The sequence below is a fragment of the Ochotona princeps genome, chromosome 20 (assembly GCF_030435755.1).
Source record: "Ochotona princeps isolate mOchPri1 chromosome 20, mOchPri1.hap1, whole genome shotgun sequence".
In the NCBI taxonomy this organism is placed as follows: domain Eukaryota; kingdom Metazoa; phylum Chordata; class Mammalia; order Lagomorpha; family Ochotonidae; genus Ochotona; species Ochotona princeps.
In genome coordinates, this window is record NC_080851.1 from 336,897 (window position 1) to 362,714 (window position 25,818).

A 25,818-nucleotide genomic window follows, 5' to 3' on the forward strand; every position below is an offset into this window, starting at 1 on the left:
ACTGTGTGGGTTTCTGTGTGTGTTCACTGTGGAGCTGTTGTTCATGGCTAAGTTAGAGTTCTTAATATATGCTGTGACACTGACTGATGAAGGCAGGAAAATGTGTGAAGTCCTTAGTGTCTGGTGGTCAGTGGGACATGAACAGAGCAGGGTTCGATGAGCCGAGACGGGTTGGTGTTGCCCTGGACAAGCAGTAACTCTTCTGTAACCTTTGAAGCACATCACTGAAGAGCCATCTGAACTCATTTGTGCAGTGTTTTCTCAAAATAATATACATGTTTCCATAGATCTGAGGGTTCTGAAGGTCTCCGCAGAGCGTGCAGACACTGGTTGGGCTTCACATCACGTGACCGTTCCTTGGTCTAAAGGAAACAGCATCCCACAGTCTTCGCTGATAGGGGCCGTTACCTAGGTGATGATTCCTTGCAGGCACTATGTCAGAAGATCTATTTTAAGACCAATAGCTTTATGCCAAAGCACAGACAGAAAGCAGGTTTTCCCTAACCTCTTATTTCATGCATCAACAATCACGGCCCTTGATTTAAACAATACATGTGCTTTATTTCTACAAAAGCAAAGAATGGGAGATATAGAGAAGGACCCGGCTGCTCGTTCTGTGTCGACATTGCTGGAGCACAGCTGAGCATGCTCGGTGTTTGGCACAGTCCCGAATTACTGTTCAGGTACCCTGACATATCTTCTGGAAAGTTCTTCTGATGTGCGTGGAAATGCCTCCTTATCTTGATATTGAAAACATAAAAGTTACTGTGCTGTTATGTGAAATGCGCTTTCTCATGTCTGCAGTGGTGTAGGAGTATCTTCCTGTTTTTCTACAGCCCACAGTTGGGATTTGTGATAGGTCAAAAGTTATCTTTGTGATGACTATAGCTCGAGCCCTGTTTGGTGCTAATTCAGAGTGCTATGGTTGGTTTTAAAATGCCAGATTTAAAAGGCCCCAGGTGAAGAACTGAATTAATTTGAACGTGAAGAGTTGTGTCTTCCAGTCAGAACTGTAGAGATTGTTTTCTTTAGAAATTCCACCTCCTAAAACCCAGACATGGCGCACATATTGAAAAGCTACCTTGAAGTCACTGAATCTTCTGGAAGCTAGTGAAGAAAGATAAAATGATTAATTGTATGCATTTTAGCCCAAGAAAGAGCTGGTCTCCAGATACCAGTAAAGCGTCTGAGTTTTAGAATCAATTTTTAAAACATTAAAAATGCTTGAATAAATTAAAATTTGAAAAAATGTGGTCACAACAACTTAAATGTGCCCTTATTTGTTTTAGAGATCTGCCCTCCAAAGCAGGGGACCATTTATGCATCAGTGTCCAGCATTCCCCCATGGCCTCTTTTAGGGGCCTGTTAAGTTACTGGTCATTACTCAGTGACTTAGCTCACAGAGCAGCCCCAAATTGGGTTGTCCTCACGTGTTCCATCTCTCAGCTGTATTCAGCCCCTGAACCATCTAAGGACGCTTCTCTCCAGGTAGTCATTGTTGAAGTACAAGTGGTGGTTCTCTTGGCCTAGATCTGGGAGTCCCTGAACATCATACTGTGTGTAAGGAACCCAGGCAGGGTAGCTGGCATAGCCTTCATCCCGAATGTTTAGTTTGTGTGTGTGACAAGAACCTTGCAAGTCCTCTTTTGAAGATGTGGTGGCATTTCCAGTTAAAACATTACCTGTGATGTCAGATCTAGTGTGTGCCAGTTCATATCCCAGCTGCTGATTTCTGACCCAGCCTGGGAAAGAAAGCACTTATGACTCCCATGTGCAGTATGATCTTTTAGGTTCAATTAACCTTAATTTGTTATCCAGAACCCAGGTCTCAAAAATTTCATGTGTTATTCTCCTATAACCATATTGCCTATGTTATTATTTACAGTTAAATCAACATCACACTTACATCATTACGAAAGCCGGCACTTAAGCTGTGTCTTTAGCATTTCCTTTACTGTAACCTTTTAAGTAGATGCTTGGCATTAGTACCCCTCACCTCTTACTTACTGATTAATGCACTAAGTGATTACCCCAGCTACGTATTTCTACATATTTTTTTCATCCAATGTATTTCAGGATATGTTGTCTGCAGTGATTTCTGTGTATTAATGTTCTATATATATTTTTTTCTGGTAGATTCCTGTATTTGTTTCTTTGTTGCACAGTGGATCACCACAAATATGGAACATTGCATATCTGTCCCTGCAGTCCTGCTGGGGAGGGCACAGTCCCAGCCAGAGTCAGGGACCCTTGATGGTGCAGGTAGGCTGCGTCATTTCCTGGAGTTCAGCATCCTCTTCCATGCACCTGGGTGATTGGCCACATTCAGCAGCATTCCTGAGGCAAGCTGCCTGCAGGCAGCCACACACACACTGACGGTGTGTCCAGTATGTGCACACTCACAGGTACCCTCACAGCATAACGGACACAGCTTGCCCTGGAGTCTTCCCATGTCCTTCACCATCCCTCCTCTGTCCCCTCAAACCACCTTGCATCTAAGACACTTTATTGGTGCAAGAGTAGGACAGTTATCAAAACTCCAAGGGAAAGGAACCAGGCCGTGCCCGGAAGAGCCTCGCTCTTGTGGTGTTAGAGGTGAGTGCCACACGTGGTCTCCTCATGTATTAGAGGTGAGGTGCCACACGTGGTCTCCTCATGGTATTAGAGGTGAGGTGCCACACGTGGTCTCCTCATGTATTAGAGGTGAGGTGCCACACGTGGTCTCCTCATGTATTAGAGGTGAGGTGCCACACGTGGTCTCCTCATGTATTAGAGGTGAGGTGCCACACGTGGTCTCCTCATGGTATTAGAGGTGAGGTGCCACACGTGGTCTCCTCATGGTATTAGAGGTGAGGTGCCACACGTGGTCTCCTCATGGTATTAGAGGTGAGGTGCCACACGTGGTCTCCTCATGGTATTAGAGGTGAGGTGCCACACATAGACTCCTTGTGGTGTTACAGGTGAGGTGCCACATATTCTCTTTTGCAAGTTTTCTGGCATGAGACAAGGATTCAATATCATTTTTCTTTTCTCCTTTATTTTTTTACTTACTTGAAAGACTGAGTGGCAGGGAGGTAAGAGGGGCAGAGGTCTTTCAATAGTTGCATGTGATTTCCTAACTGGCTGCAAGAGCTAGGATGGAGCCAGGATGAACCAGGAGTCAATGAATCCATGCATCTGTTTTTTTTTTTTTTTTTTTTTTTTTTTGTGAGTGGCAAGTCTCCAGCCATCATCTGCTGCTTACCTGGGCTCTCTGGAGGGGGTTTCACTCTCCCTGGAGCATCCCCAAGGGATCAGACACCTTTGCCTGCAGTGGAAACACTGTCTTGTCTTTGTTTTCTTCCCCCTCTGCTGGAAAATTGTGACCTTTGAAAATGAATTGATTCAAATACTCATCTGTGCATGTTTCTGAGGCAATCCATCGAAGATTGTTGAGAATTTCATTGTTGGTTATCCCAGCTTTGTATTCCTGGAATAAACCATGTTTACTCCATGTCAAGATGTTGCTGAGTTTGTTTTGCCATCATCCTGTGGATGATCTTTCCACCTACATTTGTGAATTGATGAGCACCTGTTTGCCTTTTGTTCCACAAGTTTCTAGCAAGGCAGTGTGGTGCTCACAAAATGAAAGATTGTGCCCGGCATCTGCGGTCGCTTCACTGGGCCGAATCTTGCAGTTAGTGCAGCCTGCAGTAAGATGATAAAGGAATACTTTTATCCTTGTCAAATGAAGGAGTTTATTCCACACCCTAATCACAGTAAGTGTGAAGCTTCCAAGTTACTCTTGCATTTGGCTCTAGTTAGTGCCCCACTCCTAGGCCAGCAGCTTCAACTGCTCACTGCACCTGCTGTGCTCTGGCTGTCCCAGCTTGAGTCAGAGAGAGGCAAACACGGTGCCCAGGTCCTGGCACATCCTTTTTTCCTTTCCGCCAGGAAAAGGCACCACTTTGCCTTCTTCCTCTTTTTGTGTCTGCTGCTTTTTATTCTGATCATGAAGACAAAGCCCAAGGCCTTTCCTGACTTCAGCCACTCCAACAGCACAGGAACCCATAGCAAACTCTTCCATCTCTATGTGAAAAACTCAGCTGCGTCTTTAGGAGCTAGGAAGTAATGACAGGTACCTGAGTGTCCATGGCCCTATGGTAGATTTTGGCATCCTGGCACTGAAGGAGTGGAAGTCTCTGTGCTCAGCAGCATGGCAAAGGTTGGGGGCCTTCCCAAAACTCCTTGAGATCTGCTCTTGGGACCCAGCATCCCCTTCCACGACCGTGTTCTAGGTGCACAGGCCAATGCCCCTGCAGGGAGTGTGGTAATGGGTGACCTCAGATGGCTCCAATTCCGCTGTCAGGAAATGTGTTTTTCTGTTGAGGCTGTGCCAGCTGAACCCAACTTCCAGAGAGAAAGATCTGATTTCCCCGGAGACACCAGAATCTACCAGTCAAATGGGCCTGGTGGGCATGCTGAACTCCTCCTCCACATCTCCCATGATTCCACAGGAGACTTGCACATCGCTGCTATTGTGCAATGCACTGCTCAGAGCCTTGAGCAAAGCACTGGCTCTGACTAGGGGTTCAGGACATCTCAAAACAGGAAGGGGTTTCAGGTGATAAACCAGACTCAGCCAAAATCAAACACCAGAACCAGACCTGAAAAACAACCTTGCTGCTCCCCACCCCAACAGGCGTCCTGGCTGCATTACCGAAGGGCAGTAATACACTACTTTGCATCACCTCTGACTTCATTTACAAAAGAATCGTGACTTGAAACTGTTAGATTATTTTACATTACCCATTTAATTATGTTGCTACTGTATTACATTTTGGAATAAATTATACCTGTACTATATTTCCCCCCAAACTGTGGGCAGTGAAACCAATTTAATGTGTTCAAAATATTTAATTTTTAAATTTAATGCATTTCAAAAAATGCATCACAAGAAGAAATAATACACCACAAAAGAAGGGTGATTGTTGCTTGTGAGACTTTTCATTTCTTCTTATATGTGTTGAAACCCAGCTGGACACTGACCCCAAGTTCCCACTGTGCCTGTCTGAGCCTTCTTGGGCGGGCAGGGCATCCAAGGGCAGGAATGTTAAGGCATGAAAATGTAGCTTTCCAAACACAGAATATGCGACTGTGCTCTTTCCCTGGATGCTTTCTGAGACTGGAATTGTGGAGGACCCTAACCGCTTACTCTGGAATTTGTTGATAACCCCTATGTGTGAGGGGATGGTGTACATGTATCGTACAGACTATTCGAAAAGTGTTTAGGAGTCTTTGTTCTTTGCATCTCCCTGTCATTTGGATTTATACACACAGGCTCTTATTTTAACTTGCATTTGCAGTTATTGCCACACTCAACATAATCCCAATTATCCTCAACCTTCCCTTCTGCTCCTCGGTTGCAGTTTCTGGTTTAAATGCTGTGTTGGTCTCTTGGGCTGCCCACCCTGCAGTGTCAACACAACAGAACAAGCCATTGGAAGGTCCCCTGGCTGAGTGAGAGCACACCCTAAGAGGTCAGCTCTGGAGGGGCCCTGTCCTGGTTCCAGGACAGTCACCAGTGCTGCACAATTAGCCTGCCTGGGCATCCCAGCTTGAGCCTCACTCAGGCCACTCTCCTCCCTTGCAATCCTGTCCTCTTCCCAGTGCTCAGAAGTTGCTTCCTCTGAGGGCTGTCGTATGTGGGAGGTCTCTTTCTGGCCTTGCCCTCATCGTCTTCTTCAAGGTTCCCTTCCCAGAGTAATACCTGTCCTCCTGTGTATTACCCTACTGGCCTTCCTGGCCTTGGGCAGTTTTTTGGTTCATTGCATTGGAATGCTGTCTCTCTCCTGACACAGGGAGGGTCCCACCAACTCCTGGGTGACCAAGGCCCGTTGTGTGCTGAAGCTGATCGCTGGAGTGCAGGCCTGACGTCACACGCACACTCACTCTGGAGCTCTGTTTAATAAGCCTACAACCAGGTTGCATTCATTTCTGCATATTTAACACTTCATTTTCAGGCAGGAACAATGTCGTGACCACTTTTTAAATTGGTTTTTGTGTATCTTTTGCAAAATTTAACTAAGAATCAATTCTAAAGATGCAGTAAGCACTACAGCATACCTATTTTTATGTTCTGTCTAACGTATTTCAAGAAAAAAATTTACAGACTCAAAAACACATTCTTTGCCAAATATATATGTGTGGGGAAGGACTAATGCATTTCCCTAAATATGCTTTGCTCTCAAGAACTTGAAGGCAAATTGGCCCAAATTCACAGGCTCCAAACCATCCCAGTGTTCCTGCCCTTGGTCATCAAGCCTCAAACAAATGACACGCGGAATCATTCAGTTTGAAGAAACATCTCTGCAAAACAAACGCCATGCGCAGACCCACCCAGCCCAGGGAAACGGAACCTGGGCTGCTTGTGTCCCTGTACAGGTTGGCCCAGCGCCTGCACACAGCCTCCTCTTTCCTGAAACCCCCTGCAGATGACTGACGGCCCTGAACGTGGGGTGGACACTGTGGGAACCGCGGTGCTGCCAGCCAGGGGAGGGATACGTAGGGCCAATGGCAATCTCATGGGTTCATAAACTTCACGTTTATTTACTGAACCTGATTAGAAGCTTCTGCTTGAGATAGCTTTGTTACTTCATTTTCAGTGGCTTTCATTTGCATTGTTTTATATGTAAGCAATCTGAAAGTTTTAAAGAAAGAATAAAAATACTTGAATTCAACTAAGAATTTCAGCTTTTTAAGATTTTCTTAGTGGGCCTGGTGTGACAGCCTATCAGCTAAAGTCTTCACCTTGCACATGCCATACGGGTGCTGATTCTAACCCTGGTGGCCCTTCTTCCCATCCAGCTCCCTGCTTGTGGCCTGGGAAAGCAATGGAGGATGGTCCAAAGCCTTGGGACCCTGCACCTGCGTGGGAGAGCTGGAAGAAGCTCCTGGCTCCTGGCTTTGGATAGGTTCAGTTTCAGCCGTTGTGGCCACTTGGGAAGTGAATCAGCAGATGGAAGATCTTCCTCTCTGTCTTTCTTCCTCTCTGTGTATTTGACTTTCCAATATAAATAAATAAAACTTTAAAAAAGATTCTCCTAGTAAAGATATTACAGAACACTGCAGGGCGAGGATTACACCAGTTACCTTGCAGTCAGGGATTCCGCGTAAGGTGAAGACCACCACAGAGCCTCCTGAATTCGTTACCGTTTTTCTTCAACACTTAAAGCTCCAAATCAACTGTCTGAATTCCAGGTAACTAGACGGTGTGCTTCGCTCTTTCTCAAAGTGATCATGTTGGAAGTACAATGACAAATAAGCCTCATTGCCTTGGATGAGACAAAATGAGTCCTGCAAGACCTTTCCCCAAACTCGCATCTGGTCGTTGTTAACGTGGACAGAGCACTGACACAGGCAAGTCTGAGGAGGACAGGAGCTAACCCAGCTCGCGGGCGGGGCTGCGGTGGAAAGCCTGTTCCCAGAGGACGTCCCCAGCTTCGTGAACTTCAACCTGCCTACTAACCTGGGCTTTAATAGATGCAATCTTTAAATGCCTGCTAGACTTCGGAGATGATAGATTCATAAACATTCTACCATTATTTTATTCATTTGGAATATTAGTCTTTGAAAGAAAATACATTTCTAAGTTAGTAAAATAGCTCAATCAAAACCTTTATTTTTTCCCATCAGACTGAAATCTTAAATCAAATGAACAAGACATATGAAACAGAAGATTAAGAGTGGGGCAGTATGTCTTAGAAAGTAATGTCAAGAGCATTATGGAAATATACACTCTGCTTCTGCCCAAATCACAGAAAACGGGTGTGTTTACCTTGGACAGCAGAAGTACTCACTGCCTTCAGCTTCAGGCTGGGTCCTTGGTATGCAGCACACGGTTCCTGCAGACGACCTTCTGGCCTTGCAAGGAAGCAAAACCGAACACTCTGGAAGGAAAACTCAGGTCTTTTCTTTCATAAGCTATGTCTATCCCAGAGTGCATGGGACACACTAACAGTTCTGTCTCTTTTGCTAGAGCAGAGAACAAACAGGCTCTGAAAAAAGGTCCAAGTTATCATAAAGCCAATAAAAATGGAATGCTTAGAATTAAAAATCACTTAACAGGTGAGATCTGCACACATTATCTTCCTCAGAGTCAGAGATTTCCAGTCACCTTTGCATATTATATTTAGCCAACAATCACTTTAATTTTTAGTTAGGAGACATTAACATATAATTAGCAGCAAATAACAGCATGACAGTGCAACAAAAGTCCACAGAGGCCTAAAGCAGCAGCTCTCGGAGCCGTGGCCGCCGTGCTCCTCCTCAAAGTCCGCGACCGCGGGGTCTCAGCCTCGGCCTCCAGGGAAGCTTCTCTGAGGACAGCAGAAACAATGCTGACAACGCTGGGAAACTGTCAAAGCCGGCAGTGTGCACTCTACAGTCAGAAGACCCTCACTCTTCCATGAACACCGCACGGAATTAAAGAACACGGCAAATTCTAGCATAGCACACAGAAAAATTAACTCATTTATCGGAGACTGACACAATTTTGAATATGCATTTCCCATCTGTAGCTGTTGAACTTGTGAAGCAAAACAATGCATTACGAAATCTATACAGCATGAATTATAAATGAGAAACAAATGCTTTGCCAAAAAAACACTGGCTGGTGGCCAAACATGTAGATATCCATATGCATATATTTATATATAATGATGAAAATCAGCTTGCATGAGGGTCATAGTGTGTCTATTTTGAAGAGATACCACACATACTATAAGCAATTTACAGAATTTGCATATACAGGAATTGCAAATGAATGAAAATACACTGAAATACAGAACACTTAAGATGTATTTATAGAAACCTCCCAGGCTCCAAAGGGATTGGCCATAATCAGTGCTTGTCACCACTGGACAACAGGTTTAACAATGAAAATGAAAATTCCAAGAAAATGGGAAAACGAACAAGAGGCTTTTATTTTGTGATCCTTTGTTGACGTGTGGTGTCGCGATTCTGTTCTTCTCCCCCTCGTGAGGGCTTCAGCCGGTGGCACTTTACGCTTCGTTTTTGGTCTGTTTGCTTCTTGCTGACAATGGGCCTTTTAGTGGGAAACCAATGGTATCCACAGTGAATATTTATCCTCACGACACTATGGCCAATCCTGAATAGTTAACGAAATGAGAACTTCAGTTGCCAAAAGAAAAGGAAAAAAAAATAGATCTTGCTATTGGAAAGCATCCTATCACATCACACCGATGTTCTTGAAATAAAAGACCAGGTGATTTGCCAAAGAAAATATCATCAAGAAAGCAAGTGATAGCCTCTTCGTTTATGCTTCTGGAAGCAGGTGCTCCTTGTGTAGGATATTAGAGTACAGTGGGTGCAGAGTGGTGCTTGGAGTTTAGGGTCAACTTTGCTGTCCGCTCCGTAGATTTTACAGGCGATTTGCTCTTTGCTTTAAGAAGAGAAAGTGATATTGGAAAAAAGTCAGCACTTTAGATTAAAGCAAAGCACCCTTCACAAAGCCACAAACAAGAAGCAGGACAGAAAGTCCATGGCTTGTAGCTATCCTCGCACCTGCGGAAGAAGTTATAAGATATTCGCTCATCTTGAAGATTCCAACGCTCCTTATTAGGCTGTTTAAACACATACATTTATAATTTAATTAGCTCGCCAGCTTGGCTCTGGTGCTCATGAGTGTCTTGGCATGCACTGCAAACAACAACACATACAGAGTATTTCAGTCCGGGAGTCGCTGGGGCGTTGCCTGTTTTTAATCAATGCCATCCCATGGCTGGGGACACTGGAAGGAACAAATCCAAACCTTTCCCTCAGCTAATTCCTCGCGGGCCACCTGTAACAGTTGCTCCTGTAATGGTGCCTACAGTCACAGCCTGCTTTCCTGTCACGGCTGCACAAAACCACAGGAGGGGCAACAAGCCCACCAGCCACGGCTTCCTGGCAGGAGGAGGGGTGTGTGGGGGTAAGTGGTGCCCTGGGTGCTGGCTTTGGAATAGGGCCCTTCTTGTTTGTCTTTGCAATCTGGCAGGAACCCTGGGCTACTGCAGGGGAGGAAGCAGATGTCTAATAAAAATGATATATTAAATACCTTTGATAGTGGAAACAAAACAGTCATGCGGTGAGGTGCCAAGTGTTCCTTCTTCCTTTTATACTGAGGGCTAAGAGGGAGGAGGACAACCTTGTCAGGTTTCCTGCCGCAGCACGTTAAGCTGCACATGGCAACAGGAGCAAGCGGGGCCAAGGCCCTGGCTCCTTGAAAGCCTTTGGGGTGTTAGTGTAGAGAAGTAGCTGACCTTAGAACTGAGGTATGTAGGATGAGCTTGAACCACAGTGTTCCTGTCAGGCTGCCCCAGTACTGCCGTCAGCTGGCCATTGTGGAAGGTATGTAGGCCACCTGTAGCAAGCCCACCTGCAGGGAGCCCAGTGGCCAAAGAAGCAGACTGCAGGTGAGCCAGTTTGAGGCCAGCAGTGGCTCCACGTGCAGAGACAATTATTCATCCATTAAAAACAAGCAATGAGAGTTTTAGCCATATTCCCCATTTCTGTCCAAAATGAAGCTTTGAAGACTTTAAAATTTTGGTCTCGAAACAAAAGGCATAGAAACAACAGCAAGGCGGATTCTATCTTTCCAACCTGGGAAGAAGCCTGCAGGTACTGCACCTGGCTGGAAGCAGCCGTGTTGGACCAGGGACCTGCCCTGGAAGCAGAGCACTACAGGATGCCTGACAGCCAAGGTGCCCAACGGCTGTGGTACCATCTCTGCGGTGCCACAGAAGGGTGGGAGAGAGCCTCAGAGGACTCAGCCCCTCCTTCAACCGCCTCACTCCTACACCGGGGAGAGGAGTGCCACCTGTGGGGAGACTGCAGCACAGGTGTACCATAGGGTAGCTCAGAGATGCTGTCTTTAAAGGTTGGCTAGGAACACAACAGAAATCCCACCCAGTTCCTTCAAAGAAAAGGCAAGCTGGGAGCAATCCAAGCAGGGTTATTCAGAACTCAGCGCCCCCAGCACCCAGGGGAGCTGTGTCCTGAATACACCCACTCACAGGGCTGCTGCCCCAGCACCCAGGGGAGCAGTGTCCTGAAGACGCCCTCTCCCAGGGATGCTGCAGCTGACTGCTGTGCCCCAGCAGGCAGGTGTCCCCTGTCCCTGCTCCAGGGCCTTCACTCCTCCCCATGCTCTTCTGTTCTCACTGCATCCTGGGTCACGAGGCTAGAGGAAGGCTCTGGCATGTTTATCACAATTGCGTTCATCTTCTGTTCGTGTTCATTGACAGAGCTTGGAATACCTGCGTCAAGCAGCACACAGCAGCGCTCTTGGACAGCATCTGGGTCCTTCCTCTCAACAGCTTGTTTTATGGCTGCACAGGCTTGGGAAACACACCTTGTGTTGTGGAATGACGCCTTGGGCTCCATGAGGACCAGAGATGAATAAAAGGAAAAGTGAGGCCAGCAGGGAGTGTGGTCCTACCTCTGGGCACCCGAGGCAGCAGCACTGTGCTGGCACTGAGGCTCTCTGTGACGTATGTCTGTCCTTCTAGGAAAACACATGGACAAGCCAACCTCAGAGGAAACACCTCCCAATGCTGAGGTGGCATGGGACTGGTATACTGGAACCTCACCATAAAGCGCGCTATTCGCCTTAGGAAACACCTTGTATCTGAAGGAACAACAATATTTGGAGCATTTCCTGTAACAGGTGTTGAGAGTTAAGCTCCTTCGGAATTCACTAGAACATTCTGGCGATATGTGTCCCTGCTCCTGCCCAGATATATCTCTTTTGAGAACTTGCCTTTTGTAAGTTTTGGATTAAAATTTGAGAGCCCAGGACCAAGAGAAGTTAGGCACCTGCTCTGATGTCATCATTAGTGACAGGGAGGGAATGGAAAACAGGCTTGTGGCTGCCAGGAAAGCCTGTGTGAGGAGGAGGTGAGCATTTAATTCAGCTAAGTGGGAAACCGAGGCAATAGCCTCCACAGGTTCTCGTCTGGGCATTTCAGCAGCTCTTCAAATATTCACCTCCTCTCGCTTTGCCCTGCTGGACAATTTCCTGCCCAGTCACAGCTCTCAGTGGGCTCAGCTGTGGGGCAGCAGCCCCACTTACAGCATGATCTTCAGGATAGGCCTGTATCCCCAGGTACCGGTGGGCTACAGGGAAGAGCAGTGTGAGAGCAGAGTTCCTGCCCATACGCCCTGGTCTCTGCAGACCTTGACTTTGAGGAAGTTCAGCAGATGGACAAACTTCAACGTGTAAGGCTCCCAGCAGGGAGAGCAGCAGGGCCAAGTCCTGTTGTTCAAGAAGAGTTGGCTGTCCCTTGCCACTCCCAGCACAGACTGGCCCCTCGGAAACCTGTGCTTTCCATGGCAGGCACTGTGCTAAGAGCAGAGCAGCTGCTGGGAAGTATTAGTTGGCTTCTCATGCCATTTTTATTCTGGTCTGCTTGTGCTCACTCACCGCCTGAAGGGAAAAGCCAAATTACGGGAGGGCTTTATTCTGTTATTTCTTATTCTGTGAGACTGTTCTTTGGAGAAGTCCATTTTTTAGTTTTTGAGGAGAAACATGCTTCATTTTACTGTGCCCTGGCAGGCCAGTAGCAGGTAGGCGGCCTTCTTGTCCCGCCTCTCTTCCCTCGGCGAGTCGACTGCTCTGTTGTGTCCAAGGCTTCTGGTCACAGCCCGTGAGGACCCCAACATTAGTTCTCCATGGCTGGTCCCTGAGCCACGCCCTGGCCACGCTCTGTTCACCACAGAACATTCCGGTTCCTCCCGCGAATCGCCACGACATGTTCCTGTGGTCACGGAAGAATGGGCACCCAGCCGCAGTGCTGCTGCTCTCTGCTAGACCCCGGACACCTCACCACAGCAGATTCTCGCCGCTGAGTCCTTCATGCAAGCGGCTGATGGCATGCAGAGGCAGTGGCCTCGGAGGCTGCGACAGGGCAGGCCAAGAGGGCAGCTGAGGGGTGATCCAGCTAAGACGCTACGTGTTAGCTCTGGGATGTCTCGTCTGTCATTCTTCACACTGAAAGCTCTACTTTCCCAATCCTTCCTACTACAATTCATGGAAGTGGAAAATAAACACAGGTTTTCCAAGGATGATGCTGAAACACCACAGGCATGCACATTTGCATACGTGATACCTTACATCGGCTTTAGTGCAGCGTAAGGATGTGTCTTTTGCATCACACTGTTATGCAAAGACAATCCACCAAAGGCTAGAAACTGTTTATTCACAGCTGTTCCATAAGCTTCCTGCACTTTCACTCTTAATCGGCAAACCTTTTGTTTCTATATAACACACACACACAGGTACTAACTCAGGTTTGATTTGAAGGGTCACAGCTTCCGCATCACGGTGGCTTTGTTGTGCTCACACTGCTCCCCAAGGGCGCATGGAGGTGCATCCACGTTTCGGAATGAAGTCGGGGAGCTGGGCCGTGTGCAGCAGCCCTGGGCGACTGTGCACCCCAAGCCTCCGCCTCTGAGCAGCCAGCACAGTTGCTGGGAACTGCTTCTTGTCGAGTGGAGGATTTTCAGTCTCTGCAGCGAGGAACGAGGGCCTGTTTGGCTGAGTAGCTGAGTCACAGCTTACTGATTTATGAAATAAACAATCTCTCTGATCACTCTTCTTTGCCTTGTTGTTATAGTCCCTCATCTCCAACCCTATCAGAGAAGAGTTCCTTATCAAAGGAGGAAGGACAGGCCACGCTCTTGGACACGGCTACTGAGGAACTCAGAGAAAAACTGGCGGGAAGGAAAGACACCGATGCCGTCCTGTTCTGCACCGAGCTGAAGAACATCGGAGGGGTCTTAAGTACAATCCGCTGCCACCGTGGGATACTCTTGCTCCACAACGTGAGGTCTTGAGGACGTAATTATGAGAGGACCAAGCACAACCAAATGTATACTAGTATCCATTCTGTGCTTCAGGGAACACAAACTGTCTGCCTGGGAATTCAGAAGCTGGCCACAGGAGGGCAGCCAAGACCACAGGACCTTACAGCAGGAAGGCGCCGATCACCATGACCAAAGCCAGGCACAGCCCTGGTAGCTGAAGAACCAAGCTGGGTCCCAGGGACACCTACTGGCAGCTCTGGAGGCGACCTGGAGGCTGGCCTGTGCCAAGCTGGGTCCCAGGGACACCTGTGGCAGCTCTGGAGGGAACCTGGAGGCTGGCCTGTGCCAAGCTGGGTCCCAGGGACACCTGTGGCAGCTCTGGAGGGAACCTGGAGGCTGACCTGTGCCCCAGCTGTCCCCCAGGGCTCCAGCCTTGTGAAGAATCATCACATGCTTGCATTTCCCTTTGTCTCTGGTTTTCTAGCGTCCAGTGGCCCAGGTCTTTTCCTGCTGGGATCCCTAGAAAGTTCCAAGTACATCGCTTGTACATGTGTGTACATGCATGGGGTATGTGAACACAATGCATATATAATTTTGAGCTTTGGCACAATCTCTGTAACCGATAAGACCTTGGACTCCTTCTGTTTGCTGAATATATTCTTCACATTTGCTACTTTCTCACTCAAGAGATGCCTGCCTGTCATTTTGAAATCTGGACATTTTATGGCTTTTATTTTGCATAACAAAGTAATTATCATCATTCCAGTGTTATAAACATGGACAAAATAGTTAAGAAATTAAAAACAAATCTTGACCGCCATTGTACATTTTTAGGTTCTCCTCACCCAGATTTTACAGAATGCACATTTTCACTTAGACTTGGTAGGTTTGCACTACATGGGGTTTCCTCCACAGGCCTTAGGCTGAGACGCTGCTCAGCATTCCCGGTGCATCTGACACATGCAGTGGGCGGCTTTCTCGGCCCTGCCATCAGTGCATGTCCAGGTGTGCAGAGCTGTGGCGAGCAAAGTGCTGGTCAGCCCGCTGGTCTTGGCCTCCAAGGCGCACTTCAGGGACATGCTGGCCTAGGGGGGCCTCATGGCTGACTTTCCAGCCTCAGCAACTCTGGTCAGTGAGACACAGACATGCCCCTGTTGGTCGCTTCACTCTCTGGTTACATTTTATTTAGATTAATTTGTACATTATTTGCAGTAAGATGTCCTTTTCACCTGTTAATCAATGAGCGACATTCAACTGTGACAGCCCCAGACCTCTGATTTTATGTTAATCTTCCTATATTTGATTTTTCTTTTTGTTTAGCTTTTTAACTTTAATTAGTGCTCATGTGGATATATACTATATTTATGATTTTCATTTTGGCATTTATTAATCAAAGAGTCCATTTTTGGCTTTTTCAGTCCATCAGGACTTTTGGCTGTGTATGGTTTCCTTCACCTATTTAAGTTGAGCACCCTGGTAAAATCCGGCATTTTGGTTCATCCGCAGCCCTGCATCCCCATGGGGATGAACGTCACGTCCACAAGGCTGAGGAACTGCGTAGCTCAGGCTGTTCATTTGCAGTTCCCACAGCCAGGTGAGCTGCGGAGGCCGGCATGGGGCCCTCCCGAGTCCCCAGCAGAGCCTCCGTTCTCAGCTCTCCCCAAGGCTTTTACAGCTCGGCTCATGCTTATGCTTTCAAATGTGTCTCTAATTACTGGGATGTTACAAACTCAGAGGAATTTTTTTGAAAGCTAATTTAATTAGGAGGGTGAGGTTTTATGATAATGGTTTCCAAATGCACATTTCTTATTTGGGTCACATAGCTTAAACTATCAAACTTCCTTAGCAATTCCCTTCTATTTTACAATAAGGATCTAGTCACCTGTCACGTTACACCGAGGCAAATTTTCCTCAACTCATGCCACTCACAAGAACAACAGAAACCTTGGAAGCAACAAACATGACCAAAGCGAGAGTGACGACCTTGTTTTTCTTTACACATCACTTCTACAACCAAACCAGAAACATGCATCTTGTAGAACCACGAGTTCAGATCACTGACTTTCATCAGCTCACGGGCGATTATAATACTAGAAACACATACAACAACAATCACGTTACTACAGCAACCAGTTACTACTGGCTAAGGGCTTTAGTGTAAGACTTAAGTGTCCTCCATTTAATCCTCAAAACTCCTTGAGGATTGGAGTGTGATTGCCATGGGAGATGTGTAGAAACAGACACACAAAGCTGAGGGAGATGGGCAGAGCTGGCAACCTCTTCCCTGCTCACCTGCTGGGGCTCTCTGCACTGGCCCCCAAGCCAGAGGTCTGGGCAATGCCTCTGCACTTGAGCTGTTCTCTTTGGAGACCAGAACATCACGACTCCAGCACCCCTGGGGGAAGCAGAGCCGTGGGGAGAAGCACCTGCACTTCCTTCCTGGTTTAGGGTTAGGATTATAGATAGGCTTCAGTTTACAGACCAACCAATGACTGCATTTCAGGGAGAAAAGCTAAAAGCAACTTGCAGGAAAACCTAACAAGGTTCTCAAGTCTGGTTTTCACCTTATTGATAGACTCTTGGTTTACATGGTGCCTCTTCACCAACAATACAGTAACGACTAATTTAACCTGTGTGAACTGCCAAGTTGCACCATTTAAACCGAAGTCAACATTGACGCCTGAATGACACTGGCTCTTGGAGTCCCACCTCATTCTGCTCAGTGCCCTCTTCCCAACAGTACTGGAATCCGTTCCAGGGCCCTCTGCCAGACTTGTCCCTCTCAGAGCTGCTATCCTATTTGCTGGGACTCCACAAATGGGAACTGCCATGGCCCTCACCAATCAGCCTCATAGCCTGATGAAAATGCGATGTTGGCACCTTGGGGGGCACCCAGAAACTGCTTTTCTGTTGGGTGGCCTTGACCTCACAGGCAGCAACACAATACCCTCCCCCAGTCCCCACCTCACCAGGGCCTTCAGACGTCAGCAGCCTGGTGAACGTGTGAACACATGCATATATACATTCGAATTTTGTCAAAATCTATAACTAGAGGACCTTGGACTCCTTCTGTTTGCTGAATATATTCTTCACATTTGCTACTTTCTCACTCAAGAGATGCCTGCCTGTCATTTTGAAATCTGGACATTACAAGTTTATTATTTTTTTCTCATAACAAAAATAATGTAGTAACAAAAGTTACAGGAGTCCATTAACACTGCGAAACGATAGCCTACGAGGTCTCTAAGCAGGATCTGCAGTGCAGCAGGTGCTCACAGCACGCCTGGTGACTCATCTCACAGTCAAAGGCAAGCAATGCTCTCACTCAAGAAGCGTTAAAGCTGCGTGTTCTGTAACATGCTGTGAACACATCCACCTGTGGCTCCCCACTCAGGCACACACTCAGATCGTGTTGAACAAGCCTTGAAGCATGGGTGAGCAGGGGGCCCTTACACTTGCAGAAATACTGTTGGAAGTTTTGGTTAACGTTGGAACAGGGGCAAGTTATCTGCTGATAAAGATGTGATAAGGGAAGGGACATAGAAGGGCATGCTGCCTATTTTTCTGTTACCCCAAATAAGGGCTCCACTTGTTCTGGACATTTAGAAGACCCAGCGGTGGGACTGCGGGTGGGGTGGGTGTGGGAAGGCAGTGGCTACCACAGTGGGAGGCACCAGAAGGCTGTGAAGGGGCCACACGGGCAAACACAGCCTCGGCTGACTCGGATAACAGGGAAGAGCTATGCCAAGGGCTGTGCCTCAGAGGTGGAGCTTAGCCAGCAGGAGTACACAGAATTCATGGGAGCACCTGGAAACAGTATGCAGAAGGAGTGTCAGACATCGGATGTTAACACACCAGCGGCGGTAGTCCTTGGGAACAACCAGAGATTTCTTTAGGTAAGAACAGACACGGGATGCTGCAGGGCACGGCAGGACACATGAGTGGCTCTGCTGACAGGAGCATGAGTGGCCGGGCTGCAGAGTTTTCAGGAGATAAGGACCATGAGGACTTTATGCTAACTCAGAAGTTTTGTTGGGGCAATGCGGATGGAGTCTGGGAACATGGGGGAAGAACACTGTACTATCTGCCTTGAGATACCAAGACAAAAATGCGTCCCTGCTCTGAGACCTCTGGTCCCACCCCTGGACCTGAGGAGGACTGGTCAGACGCTTGTGGCAGGGGTCAGGCCTGGGACAGCTGGTTCCACACTTGAGGAGGACTGCTCAGATGCCTGCGACAGGGGCTGGACCTGGGCTAGCAGGTCCCCCAGGAATCTTCCTCGCCTGCAGGAGTGGTGCTTTGATGGGGCTTCCTCAGGGAGCATCTCACAGTGGCTTTGGTGCCTTGAATTGGCACACTTGCCTCTCTGGGTCTATCGGCCTCAGCGGTCAAGGTTAGCCTGGCTCTTACCTTCCTAACCAGTGACGCTTCAGCAGCTGACAGCTCCCTGTAGTCTGCCACAAGGTTCGTGAGCTACATCTGGGGCTTCAGAGAAGTCAGAAATGGAGATATGGCTGGAAGGACAGGAGCTGAGGAGGGGAAGCCCTTGAGACAGGGACAGGAAGCCAGCAGGGGAGACACAGCTGGCGCCCAGGAAGGAGGGGCCGATGCTGGAGGACACCAATAGGCCTGTGGCCATCGGAGAGCATCTGTGGTGGGCCTAGCAAGGAGAGGCCTCAGGGAGCACTGGTCCTGGCAGAGGGCAGTGGACATCCATGGTGTCCACCTCGCCAGGAGAGCCGGGAGGTCAGCATGGAGCCAGTTTCCTTGTCTGAGCAGGAGGACGGGCCAGCAGAAGGCAGGAGGGCTGGGCATAGCTCATCTGCATGGGGACTCTGGCGGGGGAGGTCAGTCCAGGGGGAAGAGGAGGATGGACGGCGAGGGGCCTGTATTCTTTCCCACTTTGCTTGTTCTAATGTTTTACTACAGAATGGAGGTAAACACACATCGTTTCAGGAGGTAAGAATTCCTAATTAATGGCAGAATTTGCATAGCAGTTTCAAACAGGGGCGTCCATCCTAGGCTGGTTTCTAGAGCAGCCGCTGTGATGGCACGACCCCCGTTGGCACTGGCTGCGCTCAGGGTCAGTCCCTTCCTCTGTCTTGTCCCTGTGAGTTTCTGCTGTAGGGAAGCTTGTCACATTAGCTGCACAATTTGGAGATTTCATTCAGATTTTCAGCTATTACTTTTTCTTCAAAGATACTGAATTCTTTGACAGGAAAAAAGAGAATTGAGAATCGAGTGGTTCAGTGTGAGGTGCCAGTTGGCGAGGGCGGGTGCCACGATGCAAACAGGAGCACTTTTGTGGCCCAGGCTGGCCCTGCTGGGCCTCGTCCCTTTGCTGGGGCTGCTCCTGGCCTACAAAACCCAGATTTTTACCTCTGGCACCACCCAGTCCTGCCCATAACTGTCCATAAAAGGAACATAGGCTACACATGGCATTTGCAAATGGTCTGTGATCTCACAAGAGAAAATACAAACTCCCTGAGCACAAGAAGTGGGTTGTGTGCGACAGCCTGGTGCACTACCCCCCAAACGTGCAGAAGAAAGGAGTGAGTGACTCAATGAAGCATGGCACTGAAGCAAGCTTCATCTGAATGCAGTCAGAAAACTGATGACGTCAGAGAGCAGGAAATGAGCATGCAAGACCCACCCCAGGCCTGTGTGCTGCACCACAGCCCTGGAAGCCCAGAAACTGACACACAGACTCTGGGGGTTGCGGGGTGCCCCGAATTCTGAAACAGAAGTTAGAAAATATTGATGCAAGCATATAGAATATTTTCCAGTACTCACTGGTAGAAAAAAATGCAAGTTAGACACTTTGAGAACCTGAGATTGAGCTTTGCTGTGAGCAGGACTTTCTGGGAGAAAACCTTGTCATGATTGCTACCACCCTCTGAGCCCCTCAACTGTGGAGGGTCCCCGAGGCAGAAGGGGCTGGGTGCAGAGGGAGGAAACCTGATGGCTGCCAGCGGGCACCAGCCACAGTGCTTAGAGTTTGTGACTTACTCTAAAATCAAAGGTAATATTTTAGAAACAGAGCATTGCCCTTCATGCTTAGGCTGCCTTGTTTGCCTGAGGTAACCTGTGTGATGATAGTAAGTGGCCTGGGATGTTTCGTGGAGGCCACATGCTGTGTCCACCATGTGGCACACGCCTGGGCTATGCTGCTTCTTCCTGTCCTAACCTGTAGGGTGGAGGGTAGGATGGCCTCCCAAGACCTTGTGTCTGTCACATGAGACAACATGGTGACTCAGCTCTGACACGTGCAGACATGTGTAATAGCAAAAACCACGGCCACTGCACTTTGATTTGGGGGAAGAAAAAGAACTGATACAGAGAAAAATAAGACACAGCCACACCAGGGGTGCAGAGACGCACAGCTGGGCTGTACCGGGCAGCTGCCCCTCTGTGGCTAAGTCCTCGTCAAGCTCCCTTTCAGTGTGACAGCCACACCCCTGAGCACACAATGCCTCCACACGCGGCACTGCTGCCTCAAGGCCAGCACGGACTCACGCGTGTGCAGCCTGAAGCCGGTTCCCACTCACAGAGGGCAGGTCTGACACTCGTGCACCCCGACCTGAAGGATTTCTGATGTAAATGCAGCCCAGAAATCCCCCTGATGGTGTGACCAGCCTTTAACACAGGCTTCTGTGTCAGCCCAGTGCCAGTGCCGGTACTAGCACAGCTACATTAGAGCAAAGGCAGCAAGGTGCACCAAGAACCTCTGTGAGCCTGTGTCCTGGGACATTCTGTCCAGCGTTGGAGACTGACACAGCCTAAGCGGCTCTTCCTGCAAGAGGCCTCCTCCCACCTCAAGGTTAAACCATGTGAGGAGCTACTGGTTGAGGGAGAGCGAGCAATAATGCATTCGGTACAGTTTTAACTTGCACAGCTGAGGAGACAAGGGACTCAGGTGCCAGGTCGGCACTGCAGGCGCATCACCGAGCTGCCTTATCGCTACCACACGTTCACTGCCATTCCCCCTGGCCCTCCCTCCACCACCATCATCTCTCTCAACATGGGCAGCTGACGCTCGGAGCACAGATCCCTCAACCCACTGTGTGCCCTGCAAAGGCGGAGGAGATGCTGTGCCTCCTTCATTTACATTTTGATTAAGTGGGAGCTTTGTAATTTGGGTTGTTATTGACACATAAATCTGTATGGGAAACGAATGTGCATGTCTAATGTAACAACATTACATGATTTGTTTTTCCTACAATGTGTACATACAGGGGAAAAAGAGGCCAGCTCTCAGGTCCTTTGGATTTGAAGCCCTGCCAGGGATGAATGGGCAACCTCCCACTGCAGGCCCTGCCTGTGTCAGGCTCTCAATGGTGCTTGGTCTCACCCCTGCCCCCTTGTCGGCCCAGGTCTCCCGTGGCCTCCTTCCACTCTCCAGCTGGCCACACTGCAGCAGGGCAGTGCGGGAGACACCAGAAGGCTCAAAGCAGGCTTCCATACCTGATTGTGGACTTTGCTTGGGGATCCTGGCGACCACATGAGGGCTGGAGGTGGCGTGTGTCTGCTGGCTGGCCGAGCTGTGCACACTACTGGGGGCAGCGGCCGAGGCGTTCTTGCGGGGCTTGGCGTCCTGCAGCCACATGGGTGAGGCCTCGAAGGCCTGCATCCGCCGTGCATGGCTGTTGGTGTTGACCTTGAGGTAGGCCTGGGCTTTGTGCTCCTGGAGCTCACCGTAGTTGGCATCTGTGACTCTGCACTCGTACAAGCCCTCATCCTTTTTCCTCACTTTGGAGATCTGAAGCCTGTGGGAGATGTCATTGCCTTGGACTTTCACTGTCTGAAAATTGTAGGTGAGAAAGTAAAGGGCTCATGAACTGGCACAGCTCTCCTGTTCATCCAAAAAGCCAGAGGGGCTGCTCACTGCCTTAGCATCAGGTCTGAAGGGCTACCCAGAACTGGCTAGTAGGGGCCTCCTGACCCATGTGCACACAACCAGGGCCAGGGCCTTCAGCCACATGGGCTCCATGTCCCATGTTCCGGCAGCATCAGCTCTGTCTGCCAGTGTGGGCCTGACCATTTCTGACAGACTCAGGTGGGCACACAATAACCCGGAAGACCCTGTGGGCATCCACCGGCCTGCTGGCCTGTGGGGCTCACATGGTGCCTCGGCGCCAATACCTAAGGCCCTGGGATGTGGAATAGACTTCTGCTCAAACTGCGCCCCTTGCCGGCCCTACTGATATGGGACTTCATGCTAAGGCACCAAGTAAACACTGGCCTCAGTTGCAACCCTTTGGCTCTGTGAGTTTTTCAAAATCATTATTGCCACAGATGAAGAGCGAGACCATTTACCCAGCATTATAGGCTATGCATAACCATCTAATACATAGTGAGGCATCTTGAAAAAGTCCATGGACACACCTACTGTAAAAAGCTAAATGTGAAGAGGTATGCAGACCCCATAACTTGCCATAGCAAAATGAGCTTAAACTCCATGCTCCAGTCTCTGCAGTACTATGTGTAAAGGCATCTTCATCGCTCCGTCAGTTATGACATACATTCTCTGCTGTCTGACAGAACCACAGCATCATCACACATGCGGGACTAAAGAGCTGGAAGTCAGGAGGGGCAGAAAGCTACTTGTTCTGCTACTGTTCACTGGACTTTCAAGCGGTCCTAAGTAATTACAAGAAAAATCCCGAGAACTGCTCAGCTGCTGGTTATGCACCAGGGAGGTGTATCTATGGCAAAGCTTCCATGTGGACCTGCAGGCAAGTGACTGCATAGATGCAAGAATGCACACACAGAGCCATGCAAGTTCAGCGTTTCCACTATGCTCTGGGTGAAGTTTCTGAGGAACTCAGCTTTGCCACCCCATTTTTCAGGCGACTAAACTGATTGCAGATCATGCTATGGTCCGGACCTCCTGCCTCAGTTTGTACCTAGGAAGGGGTTCTACCCACTGTAGTGTAGACAAATGCCATCAGCCAGGGGCATGGACAGCACAGGTCAAGGCTACTGTAGGCCTTGGGGGCACAGGGCTGGATGAGGGCCCAGCAGTCTAAAGCCAGGTGACAAGGCAAGCCCTGCCCGCTGACTTCACCCTTCCTGTGCAGGGAGTTTCCATGACGCAGAGTCGCCGGTTCGGAGTCACTCATTGGAGTTGCCGGTCATCTCTGCTTTTGCCCATGTGGGGCTTGTGAGCCTGGGCCTGGGGCTCTGGTCGTTCCACTTTCGCGGCGGCCCTAGTCCTTAGATGCGTGGGAGGTGCCGCCGCCCAAGGCTGCAGCGACCCTGAGCAGCCCCCCTCGTGGTGGTGCCTGTGTCTCCCTGGCTGGAGCCTGACTAGCTTTCACGTTCATGCGCCCTTGAAAACATGACCCCACAACCCCCTACCCCCTTGGCCGCCGGCACTCACGCTGATCTTGGTGCCTTCGCTGTCCGGGTCTTGGTCCGGTAGGAGTTCCACCTGAGAGGCAAGCACCAGCCACTCAGGGGCGCAGGACGCCTCCAGCCTGCCAGCCGCTGCTGTCTCTGCGCCCCCTTCCTGTCCCCGCGTCCCCAAGCCGTGCGCCCTTCTGCTTCCATCAGGCGCCTCCCCAACCCCCACCCCCCCACCCTGTCCCCAAGTCACCTGGCCCGGACACTGAGAGCTGGAATAGCGGGAGGACATCTGCGTTCCCGCACAGCACACACGCTGCTTCCTTCTGGGCTCTACACCCTCCACCCCTCACCCCGAGATCGTCCCAGGACACTGTGCCCCAGCAGAACCCCGCGCGGCTGTGGGCAGGGGCAGGAACGTGCCGCCTCCAGCGCTTTAGTTTCTGCTGGGTGGTGGGGAACAGTGGACAATGGCCCGGTAGGAGCGGCCGCTACCTGAGCGCCGGCTGCCTCGGCGCCGGCATCCAGGCCGCTGGGGCCCCTCAGGAACCACCACTGGATCTCCAGGTAGAGTGAGGCAGAGCCGCTCTGGAAGGCGCACGACATCTCCACGTTCTGCCCTTCGCTTGCCGTTACGTTCCGCGGAAACTCCGTAAATTTCGCTGCAAAACACAAGCGCACGCTTTGGCCGCGCCCGCGCCACTGGTGCCAGACTCCTCCCTGGAGCGTGCGCCGTGTCCTCCTGGGACTTAAAAACACCAGCCCCAGAGGCCACAGAACCCCTGCCTGCCTCCCTTCTCTCCCCGCCCCCCGCCTGCTCCCAGATTTCTGGAACCAGGCCTGAGCCCCGTTGCTGTTGATCACACAGCTCATGTGGCGACCACTGGCTCTCCGCCAGGCTGCCTTGGCCAGATCATAGCACATCACGGACTTCAGTCCTGGTCGCTGCAGTCCAGACCTCCTGTCGCAGGTGCAGGAGACCTGGTGCCCCGAGTTTCTCAGCTAGATGCTTCTGCTCAGAGAAGCCACACCGCCTGGGAACACACATTCTGGACGCTTCCTAGCAGAGCGCAGTGTGCTCAGAGATCCCAGCTGGGACCCGGGGTAATCCCCGCCTCTCTAAGCGGTGTCGCTGTCCTGAAACTAACCTTGGAGGTGGCGCCATGAAGCCCGAGATCCTGGGATGCAGCACCCACACACCCAAGCTTTCCCCGGGCCCGAGGTGATCTCCAAGGCACCGCACAGGCGTCCTCCGGCCTTTACGGGACCAATCCCTGCACTCCTGGGCCTCTGTACCCTCTTAGAAAAAAACCTCATCCCCTGCTCGGGGTCGGTCTAGATGCGATCAAGGGGGCACTTGGCAGGGGTTACCTCTCTGGGCTGCGGGGCGCTCTGGGCCCCAGGGACGTGCACGGCGACGGCACACGCTTGAGGACAGCAGGAAAGCTTGTATCCGGTGTCCTGCCTCCTGACTTTCCCAGAGTGGACGCCTCCCTGCACCCTGCCCTACTAGTAAGGAATCCCCAGGTGCGGTCCGGTGGAACGCAGCTGCCTTCTGCCCCCCACAGGTGGGAGTCCGCTGCTAGAGCTACTTCTCTGGCCCCACCAAAAGAGGGCAGGGCCTCAGCTTGTGCCTGGTTGAGGCGTTCCCGCAGCAGAGCCCGCAGCCGCTGCAGGTGGCCAAGTCCGCGACAAGTGGCTCCCGTTCTGCGGGGCTCCAGATAGCACACAGGGAAGCGGGACTCCGAGAGGGAGAGGCGCCCGCCGTGCGCGCGCAGCCAGGAGGACTGGCCGCGAATGTGCCCCCGCGATGGCTGTGTGCGAGCTGGGGCTCCCGGTGCACGCACAGGGACAGCGGCACACGCAAGCTGCACAAAAGCCCGCCAGGGCGCTGCGCCGTCTTCTTGGCAGCCCAGCTTTCCATGAGCTCGGGAGAAAAATGCCCACAGGAGCGCGACACGTACGCCCCCGGCCCGTGTGCCCCACCAGGACCCCGGCGCGAGGGGCTGCGCGGCTGCCCCGCCAGGCACGGACTTACCCTGAGCGGCAAGCCCCTGCTGCACGCAGAGCGCGGAGAGGACGGCGAAGCCCACAGATGCCAGAAACACCCCCATCTTTCCCGGGGCAAGGGCGTCACATCCGCGAAGCTAGCGGCCTGAGCTCCCCAGCAGAGCGGGATGAACACAGGGCTCGCGACTCGCCAGGCTGGCTCTCAGCGCCCCGGGCGCGCCCCTGCCAGCATCCCGCCGCGCTCGGGGGTCCTGGCGCGCGGGGAGGCGGCTGCTCTCGCGGGCCGCTCGCCGCTGGGCTCCGATCCCGCAGCTCCGGCCGCAGCCCTGGCTGCGTCGCGGGGAGCTCCCGCACGCCGGCCGCGCGCTCCGCCGCCGCCCGCCTCGCGCGCCGCTGCGCTCCCCGGAGCCGAGCGCCGGGCACGGCGCGGGCAGGGCGGGCTGCAGCGCACGCGGGGCCCGGCTCTGCTCACGGCCGCGCCGCCCTTAACCCTGTGCGCGCCGGCCTCCCGCGCGCGCGCCTCCGTCTAGGGAGCCCCGGCCGAGAGCCGCGGCGGCATCCCCATCGGCGGAGCCTCCCGGCCGGGGGGCCTACGCGCCGAGCCCAGGAGGCCCAGGC

The 25,818-nt window shown here is 50.9% G+C and overlaps 1 protein-coding gene across 4 annotated transcripts; it reads right to left on the reverse strand.

The window, feature by feature from the left end:
* Positions 1 to 8,379: 8,379 nt before the first annotated feature.
* VSTM2A (V-set and transmembrane domain containing 2A) lies at positions 8,380 to 25,722 on the reverse strand. Of its 4 annotated transcripts, none has more exons than XM_058678125.1 (5): positions 25,229 to 25,722; positions 23,686 to 23,852; positions 23,228 to 23,278; positions 21,310 to 21,646; positions 8,380 to 9,442 (listed from the first exon to the last, which is right to left on the reverse strand). In XM_058678125.1, exons 1-5 carry the CDS (start codon positions 25,302 to 25,304, stop codon positions 9,354 to 9,356), a joined length of 720 nt encoding a protein of 239 aa, XP_058534108.1. In that variant the 5' UTR covers positions 25,305 to 25,722; the 3' UTR covers positions 8,380 to 9,353. The 4 variants fall into 4 exon arrangements, with proteins under 4 accessions (XP_058534108.1, XP_058534109.1, XP_058534110.1 ...); XM_058678126.1 differs by having other exon boundaries at positions 9,431 to 9,564; XM_058678127.1 differs by lacking the exon at positions 8,380 to 9,442 and adding an exon at positions 9,569 to 9,699.
* Positions 25,723 to 25,818: the final 96 nt, after the last annotated feature.